The 22,721-nt window shown below is 39.3% G+C and overlaps 1 protein-coding gene across 4 annotated transcripts in view; it reads left to right on the forward strand.

The window, feature by feature from the left end:
* Window positions 1-736: 736 nt before the first annotated feature.
* IPO8 (importin 8) overlaps window positions 737-22,721 on the forward strand; it is a 45,914-nt gene continuing 23,929 nt past the window's right edge. For 3 of the 4 annotated variants that reach the window (XM_079304968.1, XM_079304966.1, XM_079304967.1), the window contains exons 1-12: window positions 739-1,279; window positions 9,054-9,135; window positions 11,184-11,340; window positions 12,572-12,730; window positions 13,703-13,859; window positions 15,176-15,265; window positions 15,635-15,729; window positions 16,267-16,351; window positions 18,141-18,275; window positions 19,096-19,195; window positions 20,831-20,907; window positions 22,163-22,279. In XM_079304968.1, the coding sequence (XP_079161094.1) occupies window positions 1,196-1,279; window positions 9,054-9,135; window positions 11,184-11,340; window positions 12,572-12,730; window positions 13,703-13,859; window positions 15,176-15,265; window positions 15,635-15,729; window positions 16,267-16,351; window positions 18,141-18,275; window positions 19,096-19,195; window positions 20,831-20,907; window positions 22,163-22,279 (1,338 nt within the window). In that variant the 5' untranslated portion in view covers window positions 739-1,195. Of the gene's footprint in view, window positions 1,280-9,053; window positions 9,136-11,183; window positions 11,341-12,571; window positions 12,731-13,702; window positions 13,860-15,175; window positions 15,266-15,634; window positions 15,730-16,266; window positions 16,352-18,140; window positions 18,276-19,095; window positions 19,196-20,830; window positions 20,908-22,162; window positions 22,280-22,721 lie in introns of all 4 variants that reach the window. The other variant, XM_079304969.1, reaches the window with a different exon arrangement.

The following is a 22,721-nucleotide window of genomic DNA, read 5'->3' on the forward strand; positions in this document are numbered from 1 at the left end:
CAATGAACAAATTACATATTGTCCAATTGTACTATTAAGGCACCATTATAATGGGATGATCTTGCAATTGCTGTTGTGTTGACTCCTCCTAAGTACAGCAAACAGTCTTTCTGTTCTTCCTACCAGTTAATCACGTCTCCCGTTTGTAAATGTTATGTAAAACATCACCTGCAGAAGCAACCAAAGGATTTGGCTCACCAAAACCGTATTAGAGGTTTTTCAGGTCTGTTTACCCGAGAATTACAGTTTTGACAGACATCTTTCTTACACCTCCACGGATGCTTAAATCTTACTCACTTCACTTGCATGTTTTAGGATTTAAGGGGGAAAATAATAGGCAACAGGTGGAGAACTAGGGTGTTTCGACTTTTGAAGTGTTAGAGGTGGTGTTTGTATATTCCTGACAACCTGAGGGGTAAGCATCTCCCACACAAACAGCATTAAGATAAGCAAACCCTTTCCAGGTCCTACCAATCTCCATCACAACGAGGACAAGTACCACACAGAAACTTGCTCAGAAGCCGAGTAGGAATTAAGACGTGTGACCCAAATGTGCATTTTAGTAAACTCCTTGCATCAAACTTCTGTCTTCCTGTATGTTGTCAGTGGTTCTTGTGCGGGGCACATCCCTGCGGGACCTGGATAAGTGTGACCGATGCCAGTTCTCCTCCATGGACCTGACTTCCCACCTCGTTCAGACACTCTTAATTCTTGTGCGAGCGACTCGCGGGGTAACAAATACAGACCACCCGAGCCTGGCATGAAAGCTGAAAAACTCCTAGAAAAACAGAGTAAACTATTAAGAAAGAAAAACGGGATTTTAAAATCCTAATTTAAAAATAATCCGTGCAGGGCGTGGCGGGAGCCACCCCCGCCGTTCCGTACAGAGATATGGCCGCCCCCGCGGAGGGCCGGCCGGCGAGCCCTCCCGACGGACTCCTATCCGTACAACAACATGGCGGCCACCTCTCGCCGACCCCTTCCCGAAGCCAGAAGGCGGCGCCGCGGCCGTAAAGCAGCGCCCGTTTCCCGATATCCAGCTGTCGCAAACCGGTGAATGGCTGTGCAGAGGGGCCGGGGGGGGTGGGGGACGCGGGCCCGCGCTGGTGGCACGGGGGGGCGGCGGCGCTAGCGGCGGCTCCTCCGCGTCCTACCGCCCCAGGAAAGCGCTGTCTGCCGGCGGGCGAAAAACAAGATGGATCCCAACAGGATCATCCAGGCGCTGAAGGGCACCATAGACCCCAAGCTGCGCGTCGCCGCCGAGAACGAGCTCAACCAGGTAAGGGGGGACCCGCGGGCGGCCCGCCCCACGCGCGGCACGGGGGCGTCCGGCCCCGCCGGCAGGGGCGGGGGGCGCCCCGCTCCGCGCCGGGAGCGCCCGAGGGGGCCGGGGCCGGGCCGGGCCGGGCGGGTCGCTGCCCTCGCTCGGTGGCCGTGACGCCGGGGCAGGCGCTCCCGGGGGCGGCAGCCCGGCGCTCGGCGTGGCCGGGCGCTGCCGCTCGCCGTTGGAAGGGATGACATTGGTGTGGCCCTGCGCGGGTCGCGCCCTGGCGCTCCCGGGGGACGGGCGGCAGTGACGCTCGGGGGGCGTTGTGTCCCGTTCAGTGGGAGTTGGAGGAAGGTTTTGTGGACAGTATATGTCGTGGCATCCTACAGCTAATCGTAGAAATACCGAATGTGCAGAGTTGGAAAGCACTCATCAGGATCATCGAGTCCAACTCCTGTCCCTACCCAGCACCATCGCCAAGAATCGCACCTTGTTCCTGATCAGGAGTGTTGTCCAGACACCTGAGCTGTGTCAGGCTTGTGCTGTGACCGCTTCCCCGGCGAGCCCGTCCCGGAGCCCAGCCACCCTCTGGGGGAAGCACTGAATGAAGCTGCGACCCCCACCTCTGAACCTCCGAGAAAAGAGAAAACCCCCTTGCACAGCAGTAATAAAGCTTTATTTTCTATGCTTTGATGGAATATTTGATCAGTTCTCTTTGAGGACTCGGGGTTTCTTGGTTGTGTTGGTGTGTTAACAAACAATGAGAATTGGCTGTCAGGAATTACTCTCTTCAGGATTGCTCCTCCAGCCTAGTTTGATATTTAGGGAACTTAAAGCTCCTTCTGAATTAGATACAGCTAATCCTTGCTTTAGCAGTCGGTAAATTCCTTTAGTAAATCAGTGGATTAAGTGCTGGACATTGAGAATGCTCTTGTGAATATTTAGATAAGGATGCAAGGCTTTTTTCGCTTTTTGGCATAATTACTTTAAAAGTCCATCAGTATCTGTTTTTATCCCTACTGTTAAGGGCTGAGAGGGAAGTGACAAATATTTGTCAGCAGCCTGTTGCACAGCAGTAAAAACTACAATACAAACTACTGCTACTACTGTTCTGTTCAGAGCAAAGAGGCAGCTTCTGGGTTCCTGGGTCATGCTTCTAACACTGTAATCACCAGTAAGTACTGTGAAGCTCAAGAACAGTCTTAAAAGCATTTTAAGATTGAGAGCTGTAAAATGTTCTAAGTTTAACTGATAGATAGTGCGATTCTCATGAAAGAGTGCAAGCAGACTTATTGAGAACAGGTTGAGATGCCGATTTTTCTTTTAAAATACTTGATAATTTTTTTTTTTTTCCTAACTATTATGAAGAATGAATCCTGGAATGGAGACATACCTATTTTTGTGTAGGCTTCCTGTTACTAGGTGAGGCATGATGTGCTGGTGCAATGCTGGGTTTGACATGACTCTCTGGATGAGAGGAACAAAAGTGCTCCTGAACAGTGTTTCTTGATGTGGGACTTTGACATCTTGAAGCTTTTTAGTGCTTTTGAAGCAAGGCTTCAAAGAGACGTGTCAGACTCCCCTCCTGTGTATCTGATGGCACTGTTGACATCTCCCTGTGTTCCTGCAAGTGCTGGAATCCAGGTGTTGTTCTAGCATTTATCTTGTTCCAGCAGAGGGACCAGTCCATCAACCAAAACTCTCTGGCAATAAGTACCCCAAGTGGTGATGGAGCCCTTGGCTGGACAGGGCAGGAGTCACCTTTATTGTGTGTCACAGTTACAGGGATGCTGCTCTTGAGACAGATTTGGGAGTGCTGAGGTAAAACTTGGCTGTGTTAGCTTGTCTGCAGTGTATGTTGGCATTCAGCTTTGAATCCAGGTACTGCTGTGAGCTTCCCAGACACTGCAAATCCTACTCCTGCACCAAGGCAGACCCTGCCTGTAGGCACCTCAGTGCTGTCCCAGTACAGAGTCCTTTAGAACAACATCCTAATAGTTCTGACTCCATAGTTTTCCTACAGTGTAGAGCATGGGGAATAGTTTACATGAACGAAAGCTCTTCTACTGTAAGAAGACCCAGCATGTTTGAAAATGCTTCTTTCTCCTCTGTATGTTCCTGCACCTGCATAAAGATGCACCTAAATCAATGAGTTTGCTGTCTGCCTTCTGTATTATCATCTAACTACATTTAGAAATGGAATCAGGATTTCTTTTTTTTTATTGTTGTTCTTGTCCTTTTTATATATATTAGAAGGCTGCTTGTGAATTTTCTTCCTCTTGCAGCTAGAAACAACTGTTGGTTTTCAGCCAAAATTAGTTTATGGTCCATTTACATCCATTTGTGCCAATCTTACTTCTTAATTAGCACAGGTTTCTTGGTACCCTCTTAGACAGATTTTTCAGAGGCTGATCCCCTAGAGGCCTGTTTTTCTAGCCTCAGCAGGCTGTTTCCTTTGCCATACCATAAAACTGATTTATGAAATCTACTAATAGGAGCACAGCTCTTCTCTACACCAGTTTCCCTTTGAAACAATCTTTCTTGTGGAGTCTGGTCATTTGTGTTTGCAGTGTTCCAGAAAGTCTTGTGCTCAAGTCTCTTAATACCTCATTAAATACTAAATCTACACATATCTTCTTTGTGTCCAACATCTACATGTTTCTTATGACTCAATATACCAAAATCCCTTGATCATTTTATTCTGTTATTGTTCTTCACTCAGAAACCTCAAGTTTTTGGAAGAAATTTTGTCATCCTTGAGTACCTGATGCTCTACTTTGGCCTCTTACCCCATTCCATTTTTGTTGGCACAGTTTTATACATAATTTTTCTGATCTCTCTCCTTGGTTGATGCTACTTCCAGATCATCAACAAACTTCACTTCTCTCTGTGATCTGAACACAAGCATGGGATTTATTTGAAATCTGATTCTTGCTAAACTAGAGCAGTAATTTCCTGCCAGCTCAGTGTCTATGTCATGGAATTGCTGTCATTTCCCCTTTAGCCTCTTGCATTTCCAAGTGTACACATCTTTCTATTTCCCTGCTTTTCTTTTGCCCCCCTGCCCTTCCTTTTTTTAGTTCAGCTCTCTTATGTAATTAGCATACACTTGATGATGATATTTATCACTGACACTGTACTTAGTAGAACAGTTAGTTATACCAAGAAATAAACTGAGTATATAGCATCTGTCCCAGGCTATTACTCCAGTTATATCTGTCCTGTGGACTTCAAGGGCTTTTGCTGGGGTCATTTATTTATATACATTATGGTTATATATTGCTTTTGTGTGCCAGTTCTTGGAATGCTGTGAAACATACAGTCTGGTTACTGAACATAGGGATTCATTCTAATTCCAGTTCAGATAGGATTCCCATACAGTTTTTATGCATTAGTGTTTGGTGGCTCAGCATGCTGTAATGCTTTCCTTTGGCCTGTAGCAAAGGAGAAAACGAGCTCAACTGTGGAAATACAGTTGGGCTTTTAAAATATTGAGTAGGAGTTACATAATTTGGCTTTGACAGCAATTGAGTAGCAGTGCTGGAAGAAGTGTGAAAAGATTACCCAAAAGCAGGAGAGTCCAGAATAAAGTTTGGCTTCCTTCCATATCTTCCCATGTCTTTGTTAAGCTGGCTGCCATAGCAGTCAGGGATCTTAAGAACACTCTGAAAGTGCCAGTGAGCACTTCATGATACCTAGAGGGTGAAATCTGAGACCATTTTGGTGAGGAAGTTGACTTGTATAATTAAAACTTATGTGGAAAGTGAAGTTTCTTTAATACTGATGAATGAATTTGGCAGCAGAACCCATACAGGAAAGAAATTAAGGTGGGTTCTTACACAAGCTTATTCTCACTCTGTGTGAAAACACTGTGTGTTTTCCCCTCCCCACAAAGTACCTTTGCATATAGGCAGGGAAAAAAAAAGTCTCTTGAAGTTCTGGTTTAACAGCTGTCTGTTACTGACAGTGTAAGAAAACAAGAGTGAAAATGCTGTTAACAATTGCAGAAATACTCCTAAGTTTGCCGATTGCAGATTTCTTCTATGTGTTTGTTTTTGCAAGTAAAGATGCAGTGCCTTGTTTTTTCAGTAATTTTTATGTGCCATACTTGTATTCAGAGGTTTAAAAATGATGTTTGCTCTGGTGGAGAAGGATGATTTTGACTTGCAGAACCTGAAGGAAGACTTCTAGATTTCCCATATCCATTGTCCTAGAGTGTCCTGGTGTTTTGCAGGGGAAGAAGCACCTTTCAGTGCTGTTCTGCACTTGGGCACTGTGGTGCCAAATCTGAACAGGTGTTAAAAATATAGGATCAGTAGGATCCATATAGGGGAATTTTCACATATTTTTTGCTGCTTATCTCACCTTGTATTCTAGCCCTTTACAAATGATGATCTTCATCTTGGTGTTTTTCAGTGGCCCATCTGAGGCTCACTTGGGTGTCCTGTGTTCTGTACCTAATCAAACGGAAGAGAAAATAGGCAGAAAAAGATGTGTTCTCTGGTCTTTTGAAGTCTGTGATGGTGACACAGGCAAGGATCCATCAGGCCAAAGGTTAAGGAACAGAGTGCAAAAAGCTGTGCAGCTGCAGTGCACAGATCCTGAGACAGTGGACACAGATGGTACAACATGGATGGGTCATATGCATCTCTTCCCCATTGCTGTAAATTTACCCAGTTATGCCTTCCCAATGCTGTATGGCTCTCCCAGTATAGCTGCTAGCTTTGCACACTGCTGTATCCCATCCTCTTAATGCCAGTGGCAATTAAATGAGATTCTCTTTTAGCATAAATGCTCTGATGTGGGATTCATACAAGAACAGCCTGTGTTTTTGAAAGAATTGCTCTTTGTAAATACTCAGTGAAAATTTGTTTTTCAAAAACTTTCACTTTCTCTTTCAAAATAAACATATGCCCCAATTGATCGGCACTTTAACAAAAAGTTTTGCCAGATCCCAACGAAGTGGGTTCAAGGCAGTGTGCTTATTCACCAGGGGCACAAAGCACCGTGCTGTGCCGTGGGAGTTGTGCTAAAGGTCTGCTTCAGCCATCTGGTGCCTCCCTGTGGCTCCCGGGCACGGCTCTTCAAAATCAGCAGATAGTTTAGTGTTCCTTCCGTGGCACTGGCAATATTCCTGCTCTCCTTTTGGTGAGGTGCCGCTGCAGTGATATAAAAAACTGTCTTGTTGAGCTCCTCCAGCTCCAAGGTCTGTTCCGTGTCCATTTCCATGGAACAGGATACACCTGACAATGGCTCTGCACGTGCTCCTGTGAAAGGTTCAGCTTTGTTTGCTGATGTCCCGGGCAGTGAAGGGAAGGGACACATCCCAAGATCACAATTAGCATGACAACTAAACAAACGAGAATGTGCTGGTATAGGAAAAATGTTGCTGCATGCAGCTTTTTAAAAAGTCCTCTGTTCTAAAAACTGCAGACAGCATGTAGTTTTCCTGACCCGGGTTTGTTGCTGCACAAATGAGCAGGATGTAATTTGAGCTTCACAGATACAACAGAATCGTGTGTCTTGTTTCTAACGTGGGCTCACAGTCTCTGTTGATCTCCACAGTGTTCTTGTTTCTGATAACGAGTAGTAAACAGAGCTATGTGAAAATATAAATGACGGGTATGGCAATAATAGGGAAGGGAAGGATTTAATGGATCTGGCGATCTCCGTAGGGGTGGTGGTGTGTGAAGTGTAAAGACCTGCACACAGCGCTGTGCTGGCGGGGATGGGACCCCCTCGGGGACACTGTGCCTGCCCTCTGCCTGACAGGGCTTTTGTCACTCTGTGCTTGCTGAGCGGATCTGGCACGGCGGCAAATAACCATATTTGTGAAGATCCTGGCAAAACATCAGGGAGAGCACTTGTACACCAGCACAAGTGGCACCCAAAAAGCTAAAAATCAAATTAATCCTACAGTAGCAGTGATTTTAATGTAGATTCAGTAGAAACTGTTTGGACAGGGAAAGGGAAATAATATTGTTAGCACTGTCTCCAGCCTAAGTGTGGTGCTGGTAGGATTGCAGCAGGAAACCACCACCAACAAAACAGCCCCCGAAAGCTGCATTTTTAATCAGTGTGTTTATAGTAGTAAATGCTTTGTAGATTGGGTCTGTGGACAGTGTATACAGGCAGTGTTGAAAACAAAAAGGACAGTTAGAGTTCATGCATTGTTTTGGTTTTCTATGCTGCTGGGATTTCTCATGTTTTCCTTATCTCTGTGGAACTTGAGTGTTGAGTGCTGGAGGATGCTGCAGTCGACTGTGGCCCCATCAGAACCCACCAGTGTTGTCCAGTAGTGACTGAAGGGCAAGCTTTGTACTCGGGATACTGGATTAAAAGGTGACCCTTGGAATCCAGTATGCTTCAACCAGTTCAGCATGCCTGTAGATAAATGAAGTTCCTGTGCTGGGTGTTACAGCTTTTAATTTATTTGGAGCATTTCTTAGGGATAATTAAAGTTTATAGAGAAGGAAATTGCAGGAGGGTATGCTTTTGCTTTGCCACTACTGCTTTTATCTCAGATTACTCTATAAACATCAAATGAGTCTCTGAGTTGGAATTACACTATCATTATAGTGAATAAAATGAGAGCCAGAAAGTTAAGTGATTTGGTAGAATTATCGAATGATAGTGTCGTGATGCAGCTGGGATACTTAGACATCATGAAAGTAGTGTAATTTCACCTTGTTATGGATATGGTAGATCAAAGAACTGGGGACATGAAGGGCAGAAAGTATCTTTTATTTCACAGCTTTCAAAAGATGCAGAGTTTATGGGCAAATGTTCTGTATTTATGCTTAAAGCACAAGTCTGGGAGCAGCCACAGAGCTGCCAGGCATAATCTAGTGGAAAGAAGTACCATAAAAAGTGAGATAAAGAAAGCTGCTGCCATCTACCCCAAGAAACCTCTCTCTTTGAACATAAAACACATGAATCCAAGGGATGAAAGATCTGACTTACCAGTACTGAGCTGCCAGGGCTTAGTAGTAACTGCACCATGCTGAGTCAGCGATTCCTTGCTGGAGGAGCCCTGGTGGATGGCAGCAGGATAATGCTATCAGATTGTCACATCTTTTAAATCTGGTGTGCTTTGCTCAGAAGTTCACTGAGCATTGTTTTCTCTTTGAAATTCTTCAGCTGCATGGCTGATGCAGTGTTTGAAAAGTCCCCATGAAGGCTGTTGGTTTTGAAGTGTTATCTGCGTGCACTTGATTTTAATTGAAAATGTTTGTCCCACTGTTTCCCACTGAATTTTAATAAAAGCTAAGTTTTTATTGAGGTGCACTGTACATCTAATTTGCTAAAAGATAGTTGTATATGGCTAATGCAGATGCTGTTTACACTTGAAAACTATTCTAAATTATTTTTGAAAATCTCTTCGCTATTACTGTTCTACCACAAATATTTTGCAAATAAATGTCATGTATTGATGAAGCTTGTCAGTGTCCTTTGACTTTTGGGGCTAGGTTGAATAATTCAAAGACAGATATCTAATGCTTTTCACTGTGTATTCTTAGAATCATTTAAATATTCATTATCACTAATCTCTGAGAACCTTTCCACATTATTTATTCCACCCTTATGCTGTTACATGTTTTGCTTTTATGAGTAACAATTTGGATTTCTACAGATCTGGGTAAATTCAAGTCCTGAAACCTTTCATACATCATGAGGAGGATGCAGAAGCAGTGCAAAATCCTTAGTTTGTATTTCTCATTCAGCATTTGCTAATAGTCTGCTTTAAACACAGTTACTTACTAACTGTGTTGTCTATGTATTTCAGTCCTATAAGATCATCAACTTTGCTCCAAGTCTGTTGCAAATCATAGTGTCCGACCAAGTTGAATTTCCAGTGCGTCAAGCAGGTGAGATAAAATCCCTTGTTCTGTTTTCTTTCTGTTACTTGAACAGACTCTTGAACTGTTGCAATGTATGTCAGTTCACATTTGTTCTGAAGGAGGAAATGAAAAGGATTTATCTTTGCTGTCCATCATGAGGGTCAGATAAAACCATGGGTGTAGGATAGTGTTCTGATTTGGCTTTCTCTGTGTGTATAGTGATCCCTACTGGATTGCTGTGATACTGATGTGAAAAAAAGCATGATTGCTACTCAAAGCTAAAAACCCTTAGGTATTATTTCTCCTGGTGGTGCAGAAGTAATGATGCCAAGACGAGTGTGAATTTAAAAATAGAAAAGGGTATCCCATTTGAATACATGTTTCTCTATTTGAATCTCTTCTCTGGAAAAGTGAAAATTTCTGAGAAGTGGAGATAACTCCTTAGATAGCCACATATGTTTAGTCAGGATCTTGGTGACTTAAATAAGTAGCTATGAAGGAAGGTCACATTACTGATTAGTTGCACAGTTACAGTCTGGGCATGTCTGGAGGGGTTGCTCAGCTGTGGGTTCAGGTATAGTGGTACAGTTAACTTTAGGGTATGCATTTGTGGAAGATTAGATTTTAAATTCTTGTAATCCATTTTAATTTTTCCCGTATAATATTTTTGTCAGATACAAAGACTATTCAGGTCTTTCAGTAAATTAATTAATACTGTTTCATTCACAGCTTTATTTTTTATCCTGTGGGACAGCATTTCCCATAGAAGCAGTGTTGGGTTTTTTTTTCATACAGATCCCATTAATCCCCTGAATGCTTTGGGGCGTGCTGACATATTCTGTTTGTCATGCTGGCCTTTATTTTTTCAAAGATAATCCAACTTTGAATGGTGTTGTTAGTCATTCTGTAGTAAAGTTTGAGACTTAATCTAAACTCCATTAGGTCATTTTTATAAATTAATCTCTCATTTCAGTATCATTCAGGGAAAAAAACAACTACATAGAAGGTAATTTTTTTTTTCACAGAATAGGAGTGTAAAATGGAAAAGCACATTTAAGTCATATTTGCAAGCCAACAGATTTCCCTGGGAATTTTTTGAAAGCCACAAATTTGTATAACAAGAAGATCTGTGGACTAACAGATTAAAAGTCTTGGGCTGGTCTTTCAGGGCCTGTTTCTTGTCTGACTGGTCTGGCATGTCATGGACAAAGAGCTGTTTTTCCTCTTGCTCCTATAAAATATTTTACACACCACGTTTTCACACTTTGCAATTTGTTATCACCAAAAGAAATTATTGTACCCAAGGATATCTTATTTATACTTTAAAACCCTAGGTAGTAATCAACCCAGATAGTGTACAGGCATAAGAGTTTATTAAGAACATTCCTTCAAGGCTTCATACCATATTTCCTATGTTTCCTGAAGACTGCCTTCAGGCATTTTAGTACTGATGCATAAATGCTGCTTTATTTTCTGTTGGAGATTAACTTTATTTTTCTTGGTTTTTTCATGTGAGACAGGAGGGAACAATTCAGTGGGATTATGGGAAATCCTGATAGTGAAATAAAGCTAAGGGAATTCACAACAAACATTTCTGTCTGAATAGAAGGTCGGCCACGTGCCAGTTTCATACTGGCATTTCCCCAAGCAGGGTGTCCCATCTGTGTGTGCAGCGATTTGTTTACACAAAAAACCTTCCAAAACTTCACTTGCTGAGCTTGAGTCGTTGTTTTAGGGATGAGTGAAATCACAGATTAGTAGATTTTTGTTGGCTTGTTTAGATTGCTGGGATATTACATTCAGATGGAAGATTGCTCTTGTAAAGAATGTACCTTGAAAGATGCTGATGCAAGTGTTATCCTTTTCTATTCTGATCAGGTGCTTGAGCCTGATCTTGTGTGGAATAAGAAGAATGTTTTTCTGACTCAGCTGTGCTCAGTGCCCATAATTGTTAAGAATTCAGGTGGTGGTTTTCAGTTGCCTTTTCAACTCTCTGTTCTACTTTTAGCTGTTCTACATGTTGAGCACTGGGTAGTGTGTAGAATTAAACTTCTTTCCCCACTGTCTGTGCTTAGCTGCCATTTACCTGAAGAACATGGTGACACAGTACTGGCCGGACCGTGAGCCACCTCCTGGAGAAGCAGTTTTTCCCTTCAATATTCATGAAAATGATCGTCAGCAGATTCGGGATAACATTGTGGAAGGAATAATTCGTTCTCCTGACTTAGTCAGGTACCTTACATTGCACAGAGATGTTTCTATTGCTCAGGTTTTCAGACTTGCTGGTCTGGTTGTTGTTAACGTGAGAATCTCGATGGTTTGGGAGATGAGACAAGTGCTTTTTGGCAAAAGTAGTAGTAATCTGTTTACACATATTCATGTGTGCTTGTTTTTCAGAAAAGTAGTAACCTGGCAGCGAGCCCTGTGATGTGGTTTATCCTCTAAGGGTGTTGTTCAAAGTGTCTTACAACACTTGCTGTAGTGACAGCCTGTTTGGCTAATTCAAGACATGTAGTATATACAGGACTGTCTGCAATATAGAATTAACCATTCAGGGAAATACTGTCCAACATTCCTCTTTTCTAGTAGCCATTTTCTTAATTATTTTACCAATTTTTATATGTAACTCTAGTATTTAACCATGTATTAGGGTTCTGAGAAAAGAATGAAGAATTGAGGTTCTTCTTTTACTGGAAGAATAGTCAAGAATCACAGACATACTACAGTTTATGATTATTCACCCCTTTAATTAAAGTGAGGCTGATAGGATGGGAACTGTTATTTTCTGCAGGCTTTGTTTTTTCATTGCTTAGCAGAACTAAATGTTCTAGTTCAGTGCTGCTCAGCTTCTTTAGTCACACCTCAGTTTAGTCAATCAGCAGCTCTGCCTTGCCTCACCATTGTGAGTGACATCTAAAAATGTGTGGCAAGAGAGAAACAGTAAGATGCTCTTTAACTAATTTGCTATGCTGTATGCTTTGGAGGTTGAGAAAGTGCTGTTCTAGAAGATCCCAGGACAGTTGTAATTTCTTGAGGAACCTGTGGCTTGGATCATAACACAGACCATTATTCTGTAGTGAAAACATACAAATTTGTGTTTTTGTGGTTGCTTTCAGCTTGATAAGCAAGTATAAACATTCATTTTCAAAGCACAAAGCTAGTCGGTTTCATAAGCAATTAATTATTTTAAAATACTGCTTGATACATGTGAAGAGGGAGGAGGGAAGGAGAAAGTAGGTAAAATGTTTTGAAATTAGATTGTTCCTTAAAGTTGAATCCTGTTGGATTTTTTTCTTTTCCTCTGCTACTTACCAGAACTCTTGCAGTGCTGTCAAAATGTGTACGATACTTATGACATAATATAGATATTGTAACAAATAAACCCAGATTTGGGATTTATCCTTTAATTTAAGCACTATGCCACAACCTTATTCACTTGTATGTTTTTCTTCCTCTTCACTAGAGCCCAGCTGACAATGTGCCTCCGTGCTATCATTAAACATGACTTCCCTGGCCATTGGACAGCAGTGGTAGACAAGATAGGATACTACCTGCAGTCTCCAAACAGTGGGAACTGGCTTGGCAGCCTCCTGTGCCTCTATCAGCTGGTGAAGACTTACGAGTAAGTTGGTATCCATCAGTAGATGAGGAATTGGTACTTTCAGTCCAAGTTGATTACTGAAAATGACATTCTTAAGAGCACTGGCAGTTCTGCAAGGGAATTCAGATAGAAAAATGGGAATTAATAATTATCATATGCTTCCTTTCCTGCAAATAAATAAAAAATACCCATCGGCTTTGTGTCATTAGAGAATTGGAGGCTTAGCTGCCAGCAATAATATGTACGAATTTACTGAGACTTTTTTCCTAAGGCTTTGTGTTTTGATTGGCTGTAAAAAAAATCCTTAGGTTTATAACTTCCTTTGTTTGAAGATACCCCAAATTCTAGATGTATGAATGCAAATTATTTTCTGCTTTTATGTCGTGAATCCAATGCTGTCATTGTCATATACTGCTCTTGCATCTATGTATTTGAATTCATATGTGTAGCATAAAATCCTGATAGTCTAAATCCACAAAGCATAAATTAGGAGCTGTGTAGTGAGGCTTGTCACTCTTTTTTTTTTTTTTTAATTGAGTATTGTTAGAAATATATATATAAGCCACACAAAAGGAATTAAATGGAGAATGGGAATCCTTTCCAAAACAAGGAATTTTCTTTCCCTTTTAATGGCTGTTCACTCCCATTTGTTCAGCATCCAGCTTGGTTTTGGCATTGGTATCAACAGCAGAGAAACTCAAGTCCTTGCTTCTGTGAGGTGACAATTCGATAGTAAAGAGCAGTAGTTCTTCCTCTCACTGCCTTTGTGGATGACAATGATTGTTGTTTTCTATTTTTTTATTTATTGATACTTTGAGTGAATTTGCACAAAGGGTTCAGATGAGGGTTAGGGGAGGGGAGAGTGATTGTGTGAGGGCTGGATATTTTTTTTGCTTGTTTTTTTAGGACACAGAAATTAAATTTTTGGTGGGGAATAGGCATTAGAATCTCCAGTGTGTAGATCCTGGGCCAACATTTTTGTTTCCTTTGCAGGTACAAAAAGGCTGAGGAGCGAGATCCTCTCATAGCAGCCATGCAAATATTTTTGCCTCGGATTCAGCAGCAGATGATCCAGCTTCTGCCTGATAACTCCCATTATTCTGTACTGCTTCAGAAACAAATCTTAAAAATCTTCTATGCTCTTGTTCAGGTTGGCATCTGTGTAGAGGAAACCAAACTTTTACTTTGCTGGGCAAAATGACCCATTTCAGTGCATTCAGAGGTGTGATTGAATAAGTGTACTCTTTTGGATGGGAAAATTCATACACAATAAACAACTGTTATAGAAATAGGATATTTATAGATTTTTCTACTTTGAAGCTGGTCACATGATCATCCAGACTAAATTTTTAATGAATGTAGGGTGCTTCTGCACACTGTATTTGTAAGCTCACTGGAGAAGTGTTCCTGTTTTTATAAAGTTGCATGTAACCTGATATGAACTGCATGGGTATCTAGTCTCTTGTTGGCCTCTGAAAGTGTCAGTAATGAATACTGTGTAATTGTCACATGCTGCAATTCACTAGGAGGCATTTCTTAGTATCTGCTAAAACTTTGGCTGATACTGTGTATCGCGGCACTTGGGCTTTAGAGAGATGAGTTTGGCTTTTCCTGAGATGAGTTTGGTGAAGAACTACATGCAGAGAATTAGAAACCAAACTAGATCCTTCATAAGGATCAGCCTGAAAATTCTCAACTTTTTAAAGTTTTAAAAAGCTAAAATAGTTACTTACTAAATGGGGGGAGAATTAAAAAGTACCGAGATCCTTTTTTCATTTCAATGACTTGCCCAAATATCTTCATTTTTCTTTGGATTTTGTAGAGGAGTGAGGCTTACTGGGTAGTAGCTAGGTAGTAGTAGTGAATCACAGAATGACTAGGTTGGAAGAGACCTCCAACATCAAGTCCAGCCTATGCCCTAACACCTCAATTAACCATGGCACTGAGTGCCACGTACAATCTTTTTTTAAACACATCCAGGGATAGTGAGTCTACCACCTCACTGGGCAGACATTTATAGTACTTTATCACTTTTTCTGTAAAAAATAGTTTCCTAATATCCAACCTATATTTCTTATATTTCATATGACTTGGGTCAGCTTAAGACTTTGTCCTCTCATTCTCTCTTGTAGTAAGTACATTTTGCTTGCTAACATGCTATTGGTGTGCCCAAGCTCTGTAGTACTGATACTGCTTGGTCCTAAAAGGTACCTGGGCTGTTGTGAAGAGGAAAAACAAAGAGAATTGGCAAGTTCTTAGACCAAGGAACTTTTCTCATTATGTCTGCATTGAAATTCCTGTTCAAATTGTACCAACAGAAATCCAATTAGAGTAGTTGATATGTAACCTACATGATTTTAGTTTTACTTAAAACCTCATCTTCCTTAGAATGTAACTACTGCAGAAAGATCTGCCTTTTACAGAGAAAATCAGTATTTCATACCTGTGTTTTTTCCCTTACTGCAGTATGCATTGCCCCTCCAGCTGGTAAATAACCAGACTATGACTCAGTGGATGGAAATCTTCAGGACCATCATTGACAGAAATGTACCACTGGTGAGTTTAACTTTGTAAAGGCCTCTGATACTTGTGTGTTGTCATTTGAGGAGCTGTCAGGATAAAGATTTTCCAAGTGTTCTTTACTTAAGATTCTTGTCCTTGGATTTTGAGCCAGAGTGGTATAGTATTCAAGTGTATCTAAAAATTTCCTTTTTTTTAAATATGCATAATTTTGAAATGAAAGTAGGCATTGTACATGCACATTATTCTGCCTAACTAAGATAATTGAAAGTTCCTGGGTGTCATATAACTGAACAGAATCAAAGCTTTAGTCCACGCTGTGTGTTTATGTTAGTTTACTCAGCAAGACGTAATTGCTCTCAACAAGTGACATAACTAATTTCAAATAAATGTATTTGTTTGTAGGAGACTTTGCAAATTGATGAAGATGATAGACCAGAGCTGGTGTGGTGGAAATGCAAGAAGTGGGCATTGCATATTGTAGCTCGTCTCTTTGAACGGTAACAAATTGTTTAAAATCTAAATTTGGGTTACAAGTCTGTACTATTACTTTACATGCAGGTAGAGAAGACAGTTTGATCAATCAAACAGCACGTGGTCACTGAGGAGGTTTTCCTGCTGCTGTGCTCTGCTTTGAAATGATTTGACCCCCTTAAGATGGCAAGAAACTTGCCCCACAGGAAAAGTAAATTACCTAACTGCATATTTATTTTACTACACCCAGCTACATGTGTTTATATTCTCAAACATAAAGGCAGGGGAAGATTTGAAAAGAAATCCATAAACATAGAAATTACAGAGTTTGTGACAAAAAGTCAGCCATGTTTACTTGAGTATAATATCTTACCTTAGGATAATTTAAGAAAAGGGAAGTGACATGTTACATGGGAAAGGATGGCTTAGAAGGAGCCTGTGATAAAGTTTTCCTTTGCAGATGCAAGACAACTCAGGGTCCTTTATGCTTTAGAAAGTACTGTATTTTCCTGACACCATAGACTTCTCACAGTGCAAATATCTGTGTCCTTTTCCTTTTAAAGATATGGAAGTCCTGGAAATGTAACTAAAGAATACTTTGAATTCTCAGACTTCTTTTTAAAAACCTATGCTGTGGGCATACAACAGGTAAGCACAGTTAATTTTTTATGAATTGCATTATTTTAACTGAAGAAATGTATAACTTCCTAACAGTGTGCTTGTATCAAGATTCATTTATTAAACAAAAATGAGAAGAGTCTGGCAAGTTTTCCTGTTAGTGACTGAGATGTTCTTTAGAACTCAGTGTCATACAGCTGAGGTATAATAACACAATTTTTCAGCAAGTCAGCCCTGCAGGAAAACTCTCAGAAAAGGTGAGTGCTAGTAGAATGGTATTATCATTGTGTATAAGCACTCTAGATACAGCTGAGAGGAACACTTCTGTCTTTTGCAAGTGCTTTTGCTGCAAACAACTTAGGCATTCTACTCCAGTAATACTGTTTTATTTCAGGAAGATACAAACAGATTAGAAGATGTCTGAACCTGGAAAGCATATTATGTGAAAATACAGCCTAAATTCACTGTTTGCAAGGAAATTTTTTTTTGTTAGGGAATGCTAGTTATTAATGTGGTGTGTAGAGACAGTTCTGTTTTGATAAACAACAGAATAGTTTATCCATCAGGAAGAACAAAGGAGGGGAATGGTTGTGGTAAGGCTGTAAATTAAATGAAAAGGGAAATAGCTTAGTATATATTCTAAATGTTTTGCAATGTATAACTCCTGAGTGGAACAACAGACTCCCATGGGCTGTTGTAATTTGAAATACCTAAAGTTTGGCTATTAAGGTATTAAATTATGTTGCAGAGGGGACAGTTTAGCTTTCAAGATAAATGTACTGGATGATCTGCACATTTCTTCAATTTCTGGCTCTTAAATAATAATTTATCATGATTCCTTGCAGAGTTAGTAAGAATTCTGTTGTGAATATTACATTATTAAGCCTTTGTTACTTATTCATCACTTGGTAAGTGGTGACATTGTGCTAGAGTCTGTATAAAATACAGACAATTCTTGTCCTTGGAGCATTTTATATAAAAGACATCAAACTTAGTATTCCTAATGAAGGAGCTATATTCAAAATAAAATTTATTATGATGTTCTGAAGAATTACAAAGCAGAATTGTTCTGCTGAAAGCATATGACTCAAAATTTTGTTATGCATTGCCCCTGATTTTTATTGTTAGTCATGTATATGCCACTTCTATACACTTACTAAATTCACTTGCCATTACTGCAGATTAGTAACTTCTTAATGTGTTTTTTTCTTAGTAGAGGAAACTTTTATACCAAGGAGGCTTTGTGTGATAGAGTTTGTAATAGCATGCCAGGTGATGCTGTCTGATGGCTACAATAGGTAATTGAAGTTAAGGGGTTTGCAGCTCTTTGGATTCAGAGGCTTAGGTGAACCTGTTTTTCTTTCTTGGCTTAGATTTCTATTCTCATCACTCTTCTTTCAAAGTATTTTGTCTTCTTTAGGGACCTGTCATTAAATATGAATGCAGACACTACTTATCAGGTCTAGAAGCCATCAGTTTGAAAATCTCACTGTGCCTTTTCCTTAATAATTCCAAATTTTGCTGAGGCCTCTGTGAACTGTGAGTCTCTCACTATTGAAGTTTATCTTTGGTTTATAATCACAGGTGATCACATGGCAGGGCTAGTAGTAAAGGTGGGGATCTGCATAAATGTTTGCAGGATTAGAATATTGATATTTAAATTATTCATGATCTTTGGATCAAAGGCATTATAATGATTTCTAAATGGAAAACTACTTTATCTGTTCATGTATATTCACTGAGGAAGTGTACTACATGTTTATGCATGAGACAAAATTCTCAGTCTTCATTAAAAAATACCAATTTGTCATTTCTTTAGGTTCTCTTAAGAATCTTAGACCAGTACAGGCAAAAAGATTATGTTGCACCACGTGTTCTTCAGCAAACGTTGAACTATCTGAACCAGGGGGTGATTCACTCTGTAACATGGAAGCAAATGAAGCCACACATACAGGTCAGTGCTTAAAACCCCATCATAAACACTGCATGTCATCAGAGAGATTAAAAAACTCCCCCCAGCCCCTCAAGTTTTGTGTTTTTAAAGAAGTATCCATTAATCTTTCAGCAGTTGATCTGGAAAATACAATAGCATTTCTACACAAATGTGGTTGTGTTTTGCAATATATTACTACCCTTTATTGTAGGTAATGTTAACTCATTCAAAGATTCTGTTCCATAAGTTCTTTATTTTAATTTTTACAGTCTGCTAAAAAGTCATTGTGTTCTGTTTTTTATTAGTTACTGGTGTTCTGAATTGTCTTGGATTTTTGATTGTAGTGCAAAGATAGTGCATAAAGAGAATGTTAATCTAAGAGGAGCCAAACTCTCTTTTAGGGACGTGTTTTATAAGTGAACTAAAGAGCAAATGAAAAGTGATTTTCCTGCTCTTTTATTTTTTTCATATCATAAGATCCCTTTTGTGGTTAGTTAATTCCATGGCTTTTAGGGAAGTGGAATCTATTCACATGTTAAGTATTGCATTGGTGAGATCTTTCTGCAGAATATATGCTGTGTACTATATCCTGAAGTGTCTTTTGTGCATGGTAATGTAATATAAAGATAGATTGTGTAATTACTGCTGCTGTCTTGGACTGTTTCAAAAGGAATGTACCTATAACACAGTGAATTTGTTTCTGGTAGACAAAATAAGAGTGCTGCTTAAAGGAATATAACTATAGATAAATAAGTCTAGCAAATTAGTGCATGGTGGAGGGAAGCTGTACTGGAGTTTGATTTTATGTGTACTTACATGTGTTTGGCTTTTCTAAAATTAGACTATAACAGAAGAGGTGATATTCTCTCTAATGTGCTACAAAGATGAGGATGAGGAGCTCTGGCAAGAGGATCCATATGAATATATCCGCATGAAATTTGGTAATTTGTCTTTATTTTTGCTTTCATCATCAGTGTACCCTGTAGTTCCAGTGATCACCATGGCCACTGTAATGTCTCTCTTCACCTGAACAACAGGAAGAAGTAAACTTTATTCTTAAATCTCACCAATTTGTAGTTAAAAGCAAGTGGTGGATCAAGTGAGTTTGGGTGGTAACTTAGAACTGAATGATTTTCTCAGAGATTTTTTCTACTTCCCATGTGCTCAGAGCAGCCCAGACAGGCTGGCTTGCTCCCTTGTTAGTGCCCCTTTCAGCATCTTGGCTTGCAGATGTGCCAGCTGTCTGCAGGTTCCTGCAGCTCTCACTTTGACCAGAAGAGGCCTGACTTGCTCTTTCCCTGTTGAAAATTGTCAGTGCTTTCAGTGTTTTTCTGATGCTTATTACTACTCAATTGTAAGATAATTAGATACATATTTTTTCAAAAGACACAATGCAAGATCTTGGGAATAACAAATAGGGCCATATTATGAATAATAATGTTTATTGAAAGAGTCATATCATTGAAAAGGAGAAGGATACTTTAAAAGTACAGCAATTTTAGCTGAAGAACTCCTGTGAGCCAGGCACCAGAGATACATCTGCAGCTTTTGGGAAAATTTAATTAGTTGATTTGGGATTAGCGTATATGAAAACAATTTAAATATTCATAGAATAATTTAAAAGCTTGGAGAGCTTGCAACAAATTAATTACAATATAGTGTTGATCACTAGGGTATAAATACATCCTTGATTTTTGGTGTGTGAATTCAGTTCTTTCAGTGTAAGTAGTGAATCTTATTTTTATGTGTAGCTGAGGCAGTTAAATACAGATTCAGATTGTATCATAGAAGGTAAAAAACCAGTCAAGCTACATTACACTCAAGTATCAAAGTACATTAAGTGGAAGTTTAGTGAGGCACTTTTTTGTTAGGAGCAAGAATTCCAGTGGTCTGGTAGTATTTCCTAATGCTATTTTATCTTAAAGTTTTCAGGAGAAGTTGATGTGTAATTTGAGTCACATTTTAAGATAGTATTTGAAGATCTTTTAGTTTGATTCAATTTGTGTGAGGATGTTTGGATTAGATCATGTTTGCAGTACAGATCTTTATTTTTCAAGATATAAATTATACTTTAAATATGAACAGAGGAGGTTTAGTTGCCATGAATGAAACTAAAAAACTTGACCTTTCAGCAGATATAAAACTACTGCAGATCTAAGTAGATTTTATGTACAAAAAGTTTCCCATGAGATTTTAATAAAATCACGTCAAAAACGTGTACATGTTGTATACAGATGGCACTGGAGTGTATTGTTGTTCTTCCTATAGAGGTTTTAACTAAAAAAAGAGACAGGATTTTTCATCCCTTATATATGGTCTCAAAAGAGCTAATAAATAAATAGCATGTTCTTAATTAAGGGAATGAAGAGTGGCTGTGGATTTGGAAGGCAAGAAGTAAGGTGTGTGATGTGAGCTTGGGTCTCACTCTTTAACCACAGAGGGAGTACAATCATGTCAGTAATTTTAGAGTTACATATTCATCCAGATGTTGTGATATCCCAAAACCAAGATGGTTTATAAAAAATTTATTATTCAGAAAAGACATTTTTTATGCTTTTTTCTCCCTGTTTTTTCAGATGTATTTGAGGACTATGCATCCACAACAACAGCAGCTCAGAATCTCCTTTACACTGCTGCAAAGAAGAGAAAAGAGGTGTGGAATCAGTGGCATTTAATTATTTGAATTTTTCTTAATATTGTTATTTTCCCCTTGTGTTTGAAGATGCTACAGGAAGCTAGTCTTGAAAAATATACTTGCTGCTACATAGTCAAATGCTTCCTGGCTGAATGCTATCAATTTGGGGAGAGTTAAAATATGGTGTGTATAAATACTAAGTGAATTATTCTTGCAGATTTAAAATGCATCTGCCAGATACAAAATGAGTTGGAACAGATGTATTGGATTAGATTTTCCCACATTTACAAACAGCCTCTGTCACAACTGTTCTCAGCATCACAGACTGTACTGGGAGAGAAAGTGGACCTGATCCTTATTAATTTTCACTGTTGCTATTTAAAATCCTTCTTAACAGCAATGAAATTAGAAAGGAGAAAACCCATTTCATGCAGTTACTCTTTAACTGAGGTTGTAACTTTTCTGTAGGCCTTTCCATATTTACAGTGACCTGTATAAGAATACCTGTACAAGAAGCCCTGGAAAGCACAGTTGGCTAAAATGGGAAATGTTTTTCTAGGTTTCATTTTAACATCCAGTAATCATGGAGCTCCATTTCCAGGTGGATTTTCAGAGGAGAACACAGTCATTACATTAGGTGGAATGGGTGGATTATTTCTACTTTTTTATTGTCAAAACAGTTCTTGTCCACTGATTTTCCTATTAATTTTCATAATTTGTGTTTAGACCATCAAAGTGACATGTTGGAAAAGAACATAATGGGTGTGGAGATCACATTCAGCTATTGGTTTTGCCAAGAAATTTTTCTAAGTCTAGTCAACTTTAGAAACTCCTGCCAAAATCAATAAATCAAATTAAGTTTGCAAGGTTTTACTCCTAGCTCTCTGTGAAAATATATGTATATATTTTCATACATATGTATTTATATTTATGTGTAAGACAAGCCAGAAAAAAACTTAAGGGAAAACGTGGGTGAGGTGCTGTTTGAGCCTCTTGCCTTTTCATCACCTTTTTTGATTTGCCTCAAGACAGGAACAAAAATAATGTACTTGGTATTAGTAATGTGAAATTTCAAGGAGATGAATTTTGTTCAGTTTGGCTGAAAAGTTGAAAATTCCAGAGTTTGACACTTTTACTATTGAAAGAGGCTAATTTAGTAGCTCACATTGCTTTGTGAGCAAAATTTCTTCATGAAAATGTCATATGAATTTTTAAAACAGTGCTATTTAAATAACTTGACTAAAGGGGATTGTGTGTTTTCTGTCCTGCATAGGTATTACCAAAAATGATGGCATATTGCTACCAGATCCTGACAGAGCCAAACATTGATCCAAGGAAAAAAGATGGAGCTTTGCATGTTATAGGATCCCTAGCAGATATTTTACTGAAGGTAAATGGGTAAAGAAGTGAAAAAAGTTTGCTTGCAATTGAAATTCTTATTATCAACTGTGATTTAAAATGAAATAGTTTTTCTTTATAAAGTATGACTAGCCCTTAGCTGTATTTATAGTCTGTGGAGAGGTTGCACTCTGATTGCAATCAGAATATGAGTCTGTTTATTTAAAAATATTAGCATTCTTTCCTGTTTTTTATATCACAATTTCATATATAGATTTTCCTTCTCACATTTTTCCAAAGCTCTCTTTGTTTGTTGCACAACAGTCCTTTGGTCCCCTCCAGCTTTACTAGTAAAATGGAAGTGTTAAGAAAGCAAACATGCATTCCATCAGCAACATTGCATATGATTCTTTATGAAATTCCCCAACAGCCTGCACTGTTATGGGCTGCTTCTGGTTCCAGGAAAAGGTTTACTTAACATGTTACAGGAATGT

The sequence above is a fragment of the Erithacus rubecula genome (genome assembly GCF_903797595.1).
Source record: "Erithacus rubecula genome assembly, chromosome: 4".
In the NCBI taxonomy this organism is placed as follows: domain Eukaryota; kingdom Metazoa; phylum Chordata; class Aves; order Passeriformes; family Muscicapidae; genus Erithacus; species Erithacus rubecula.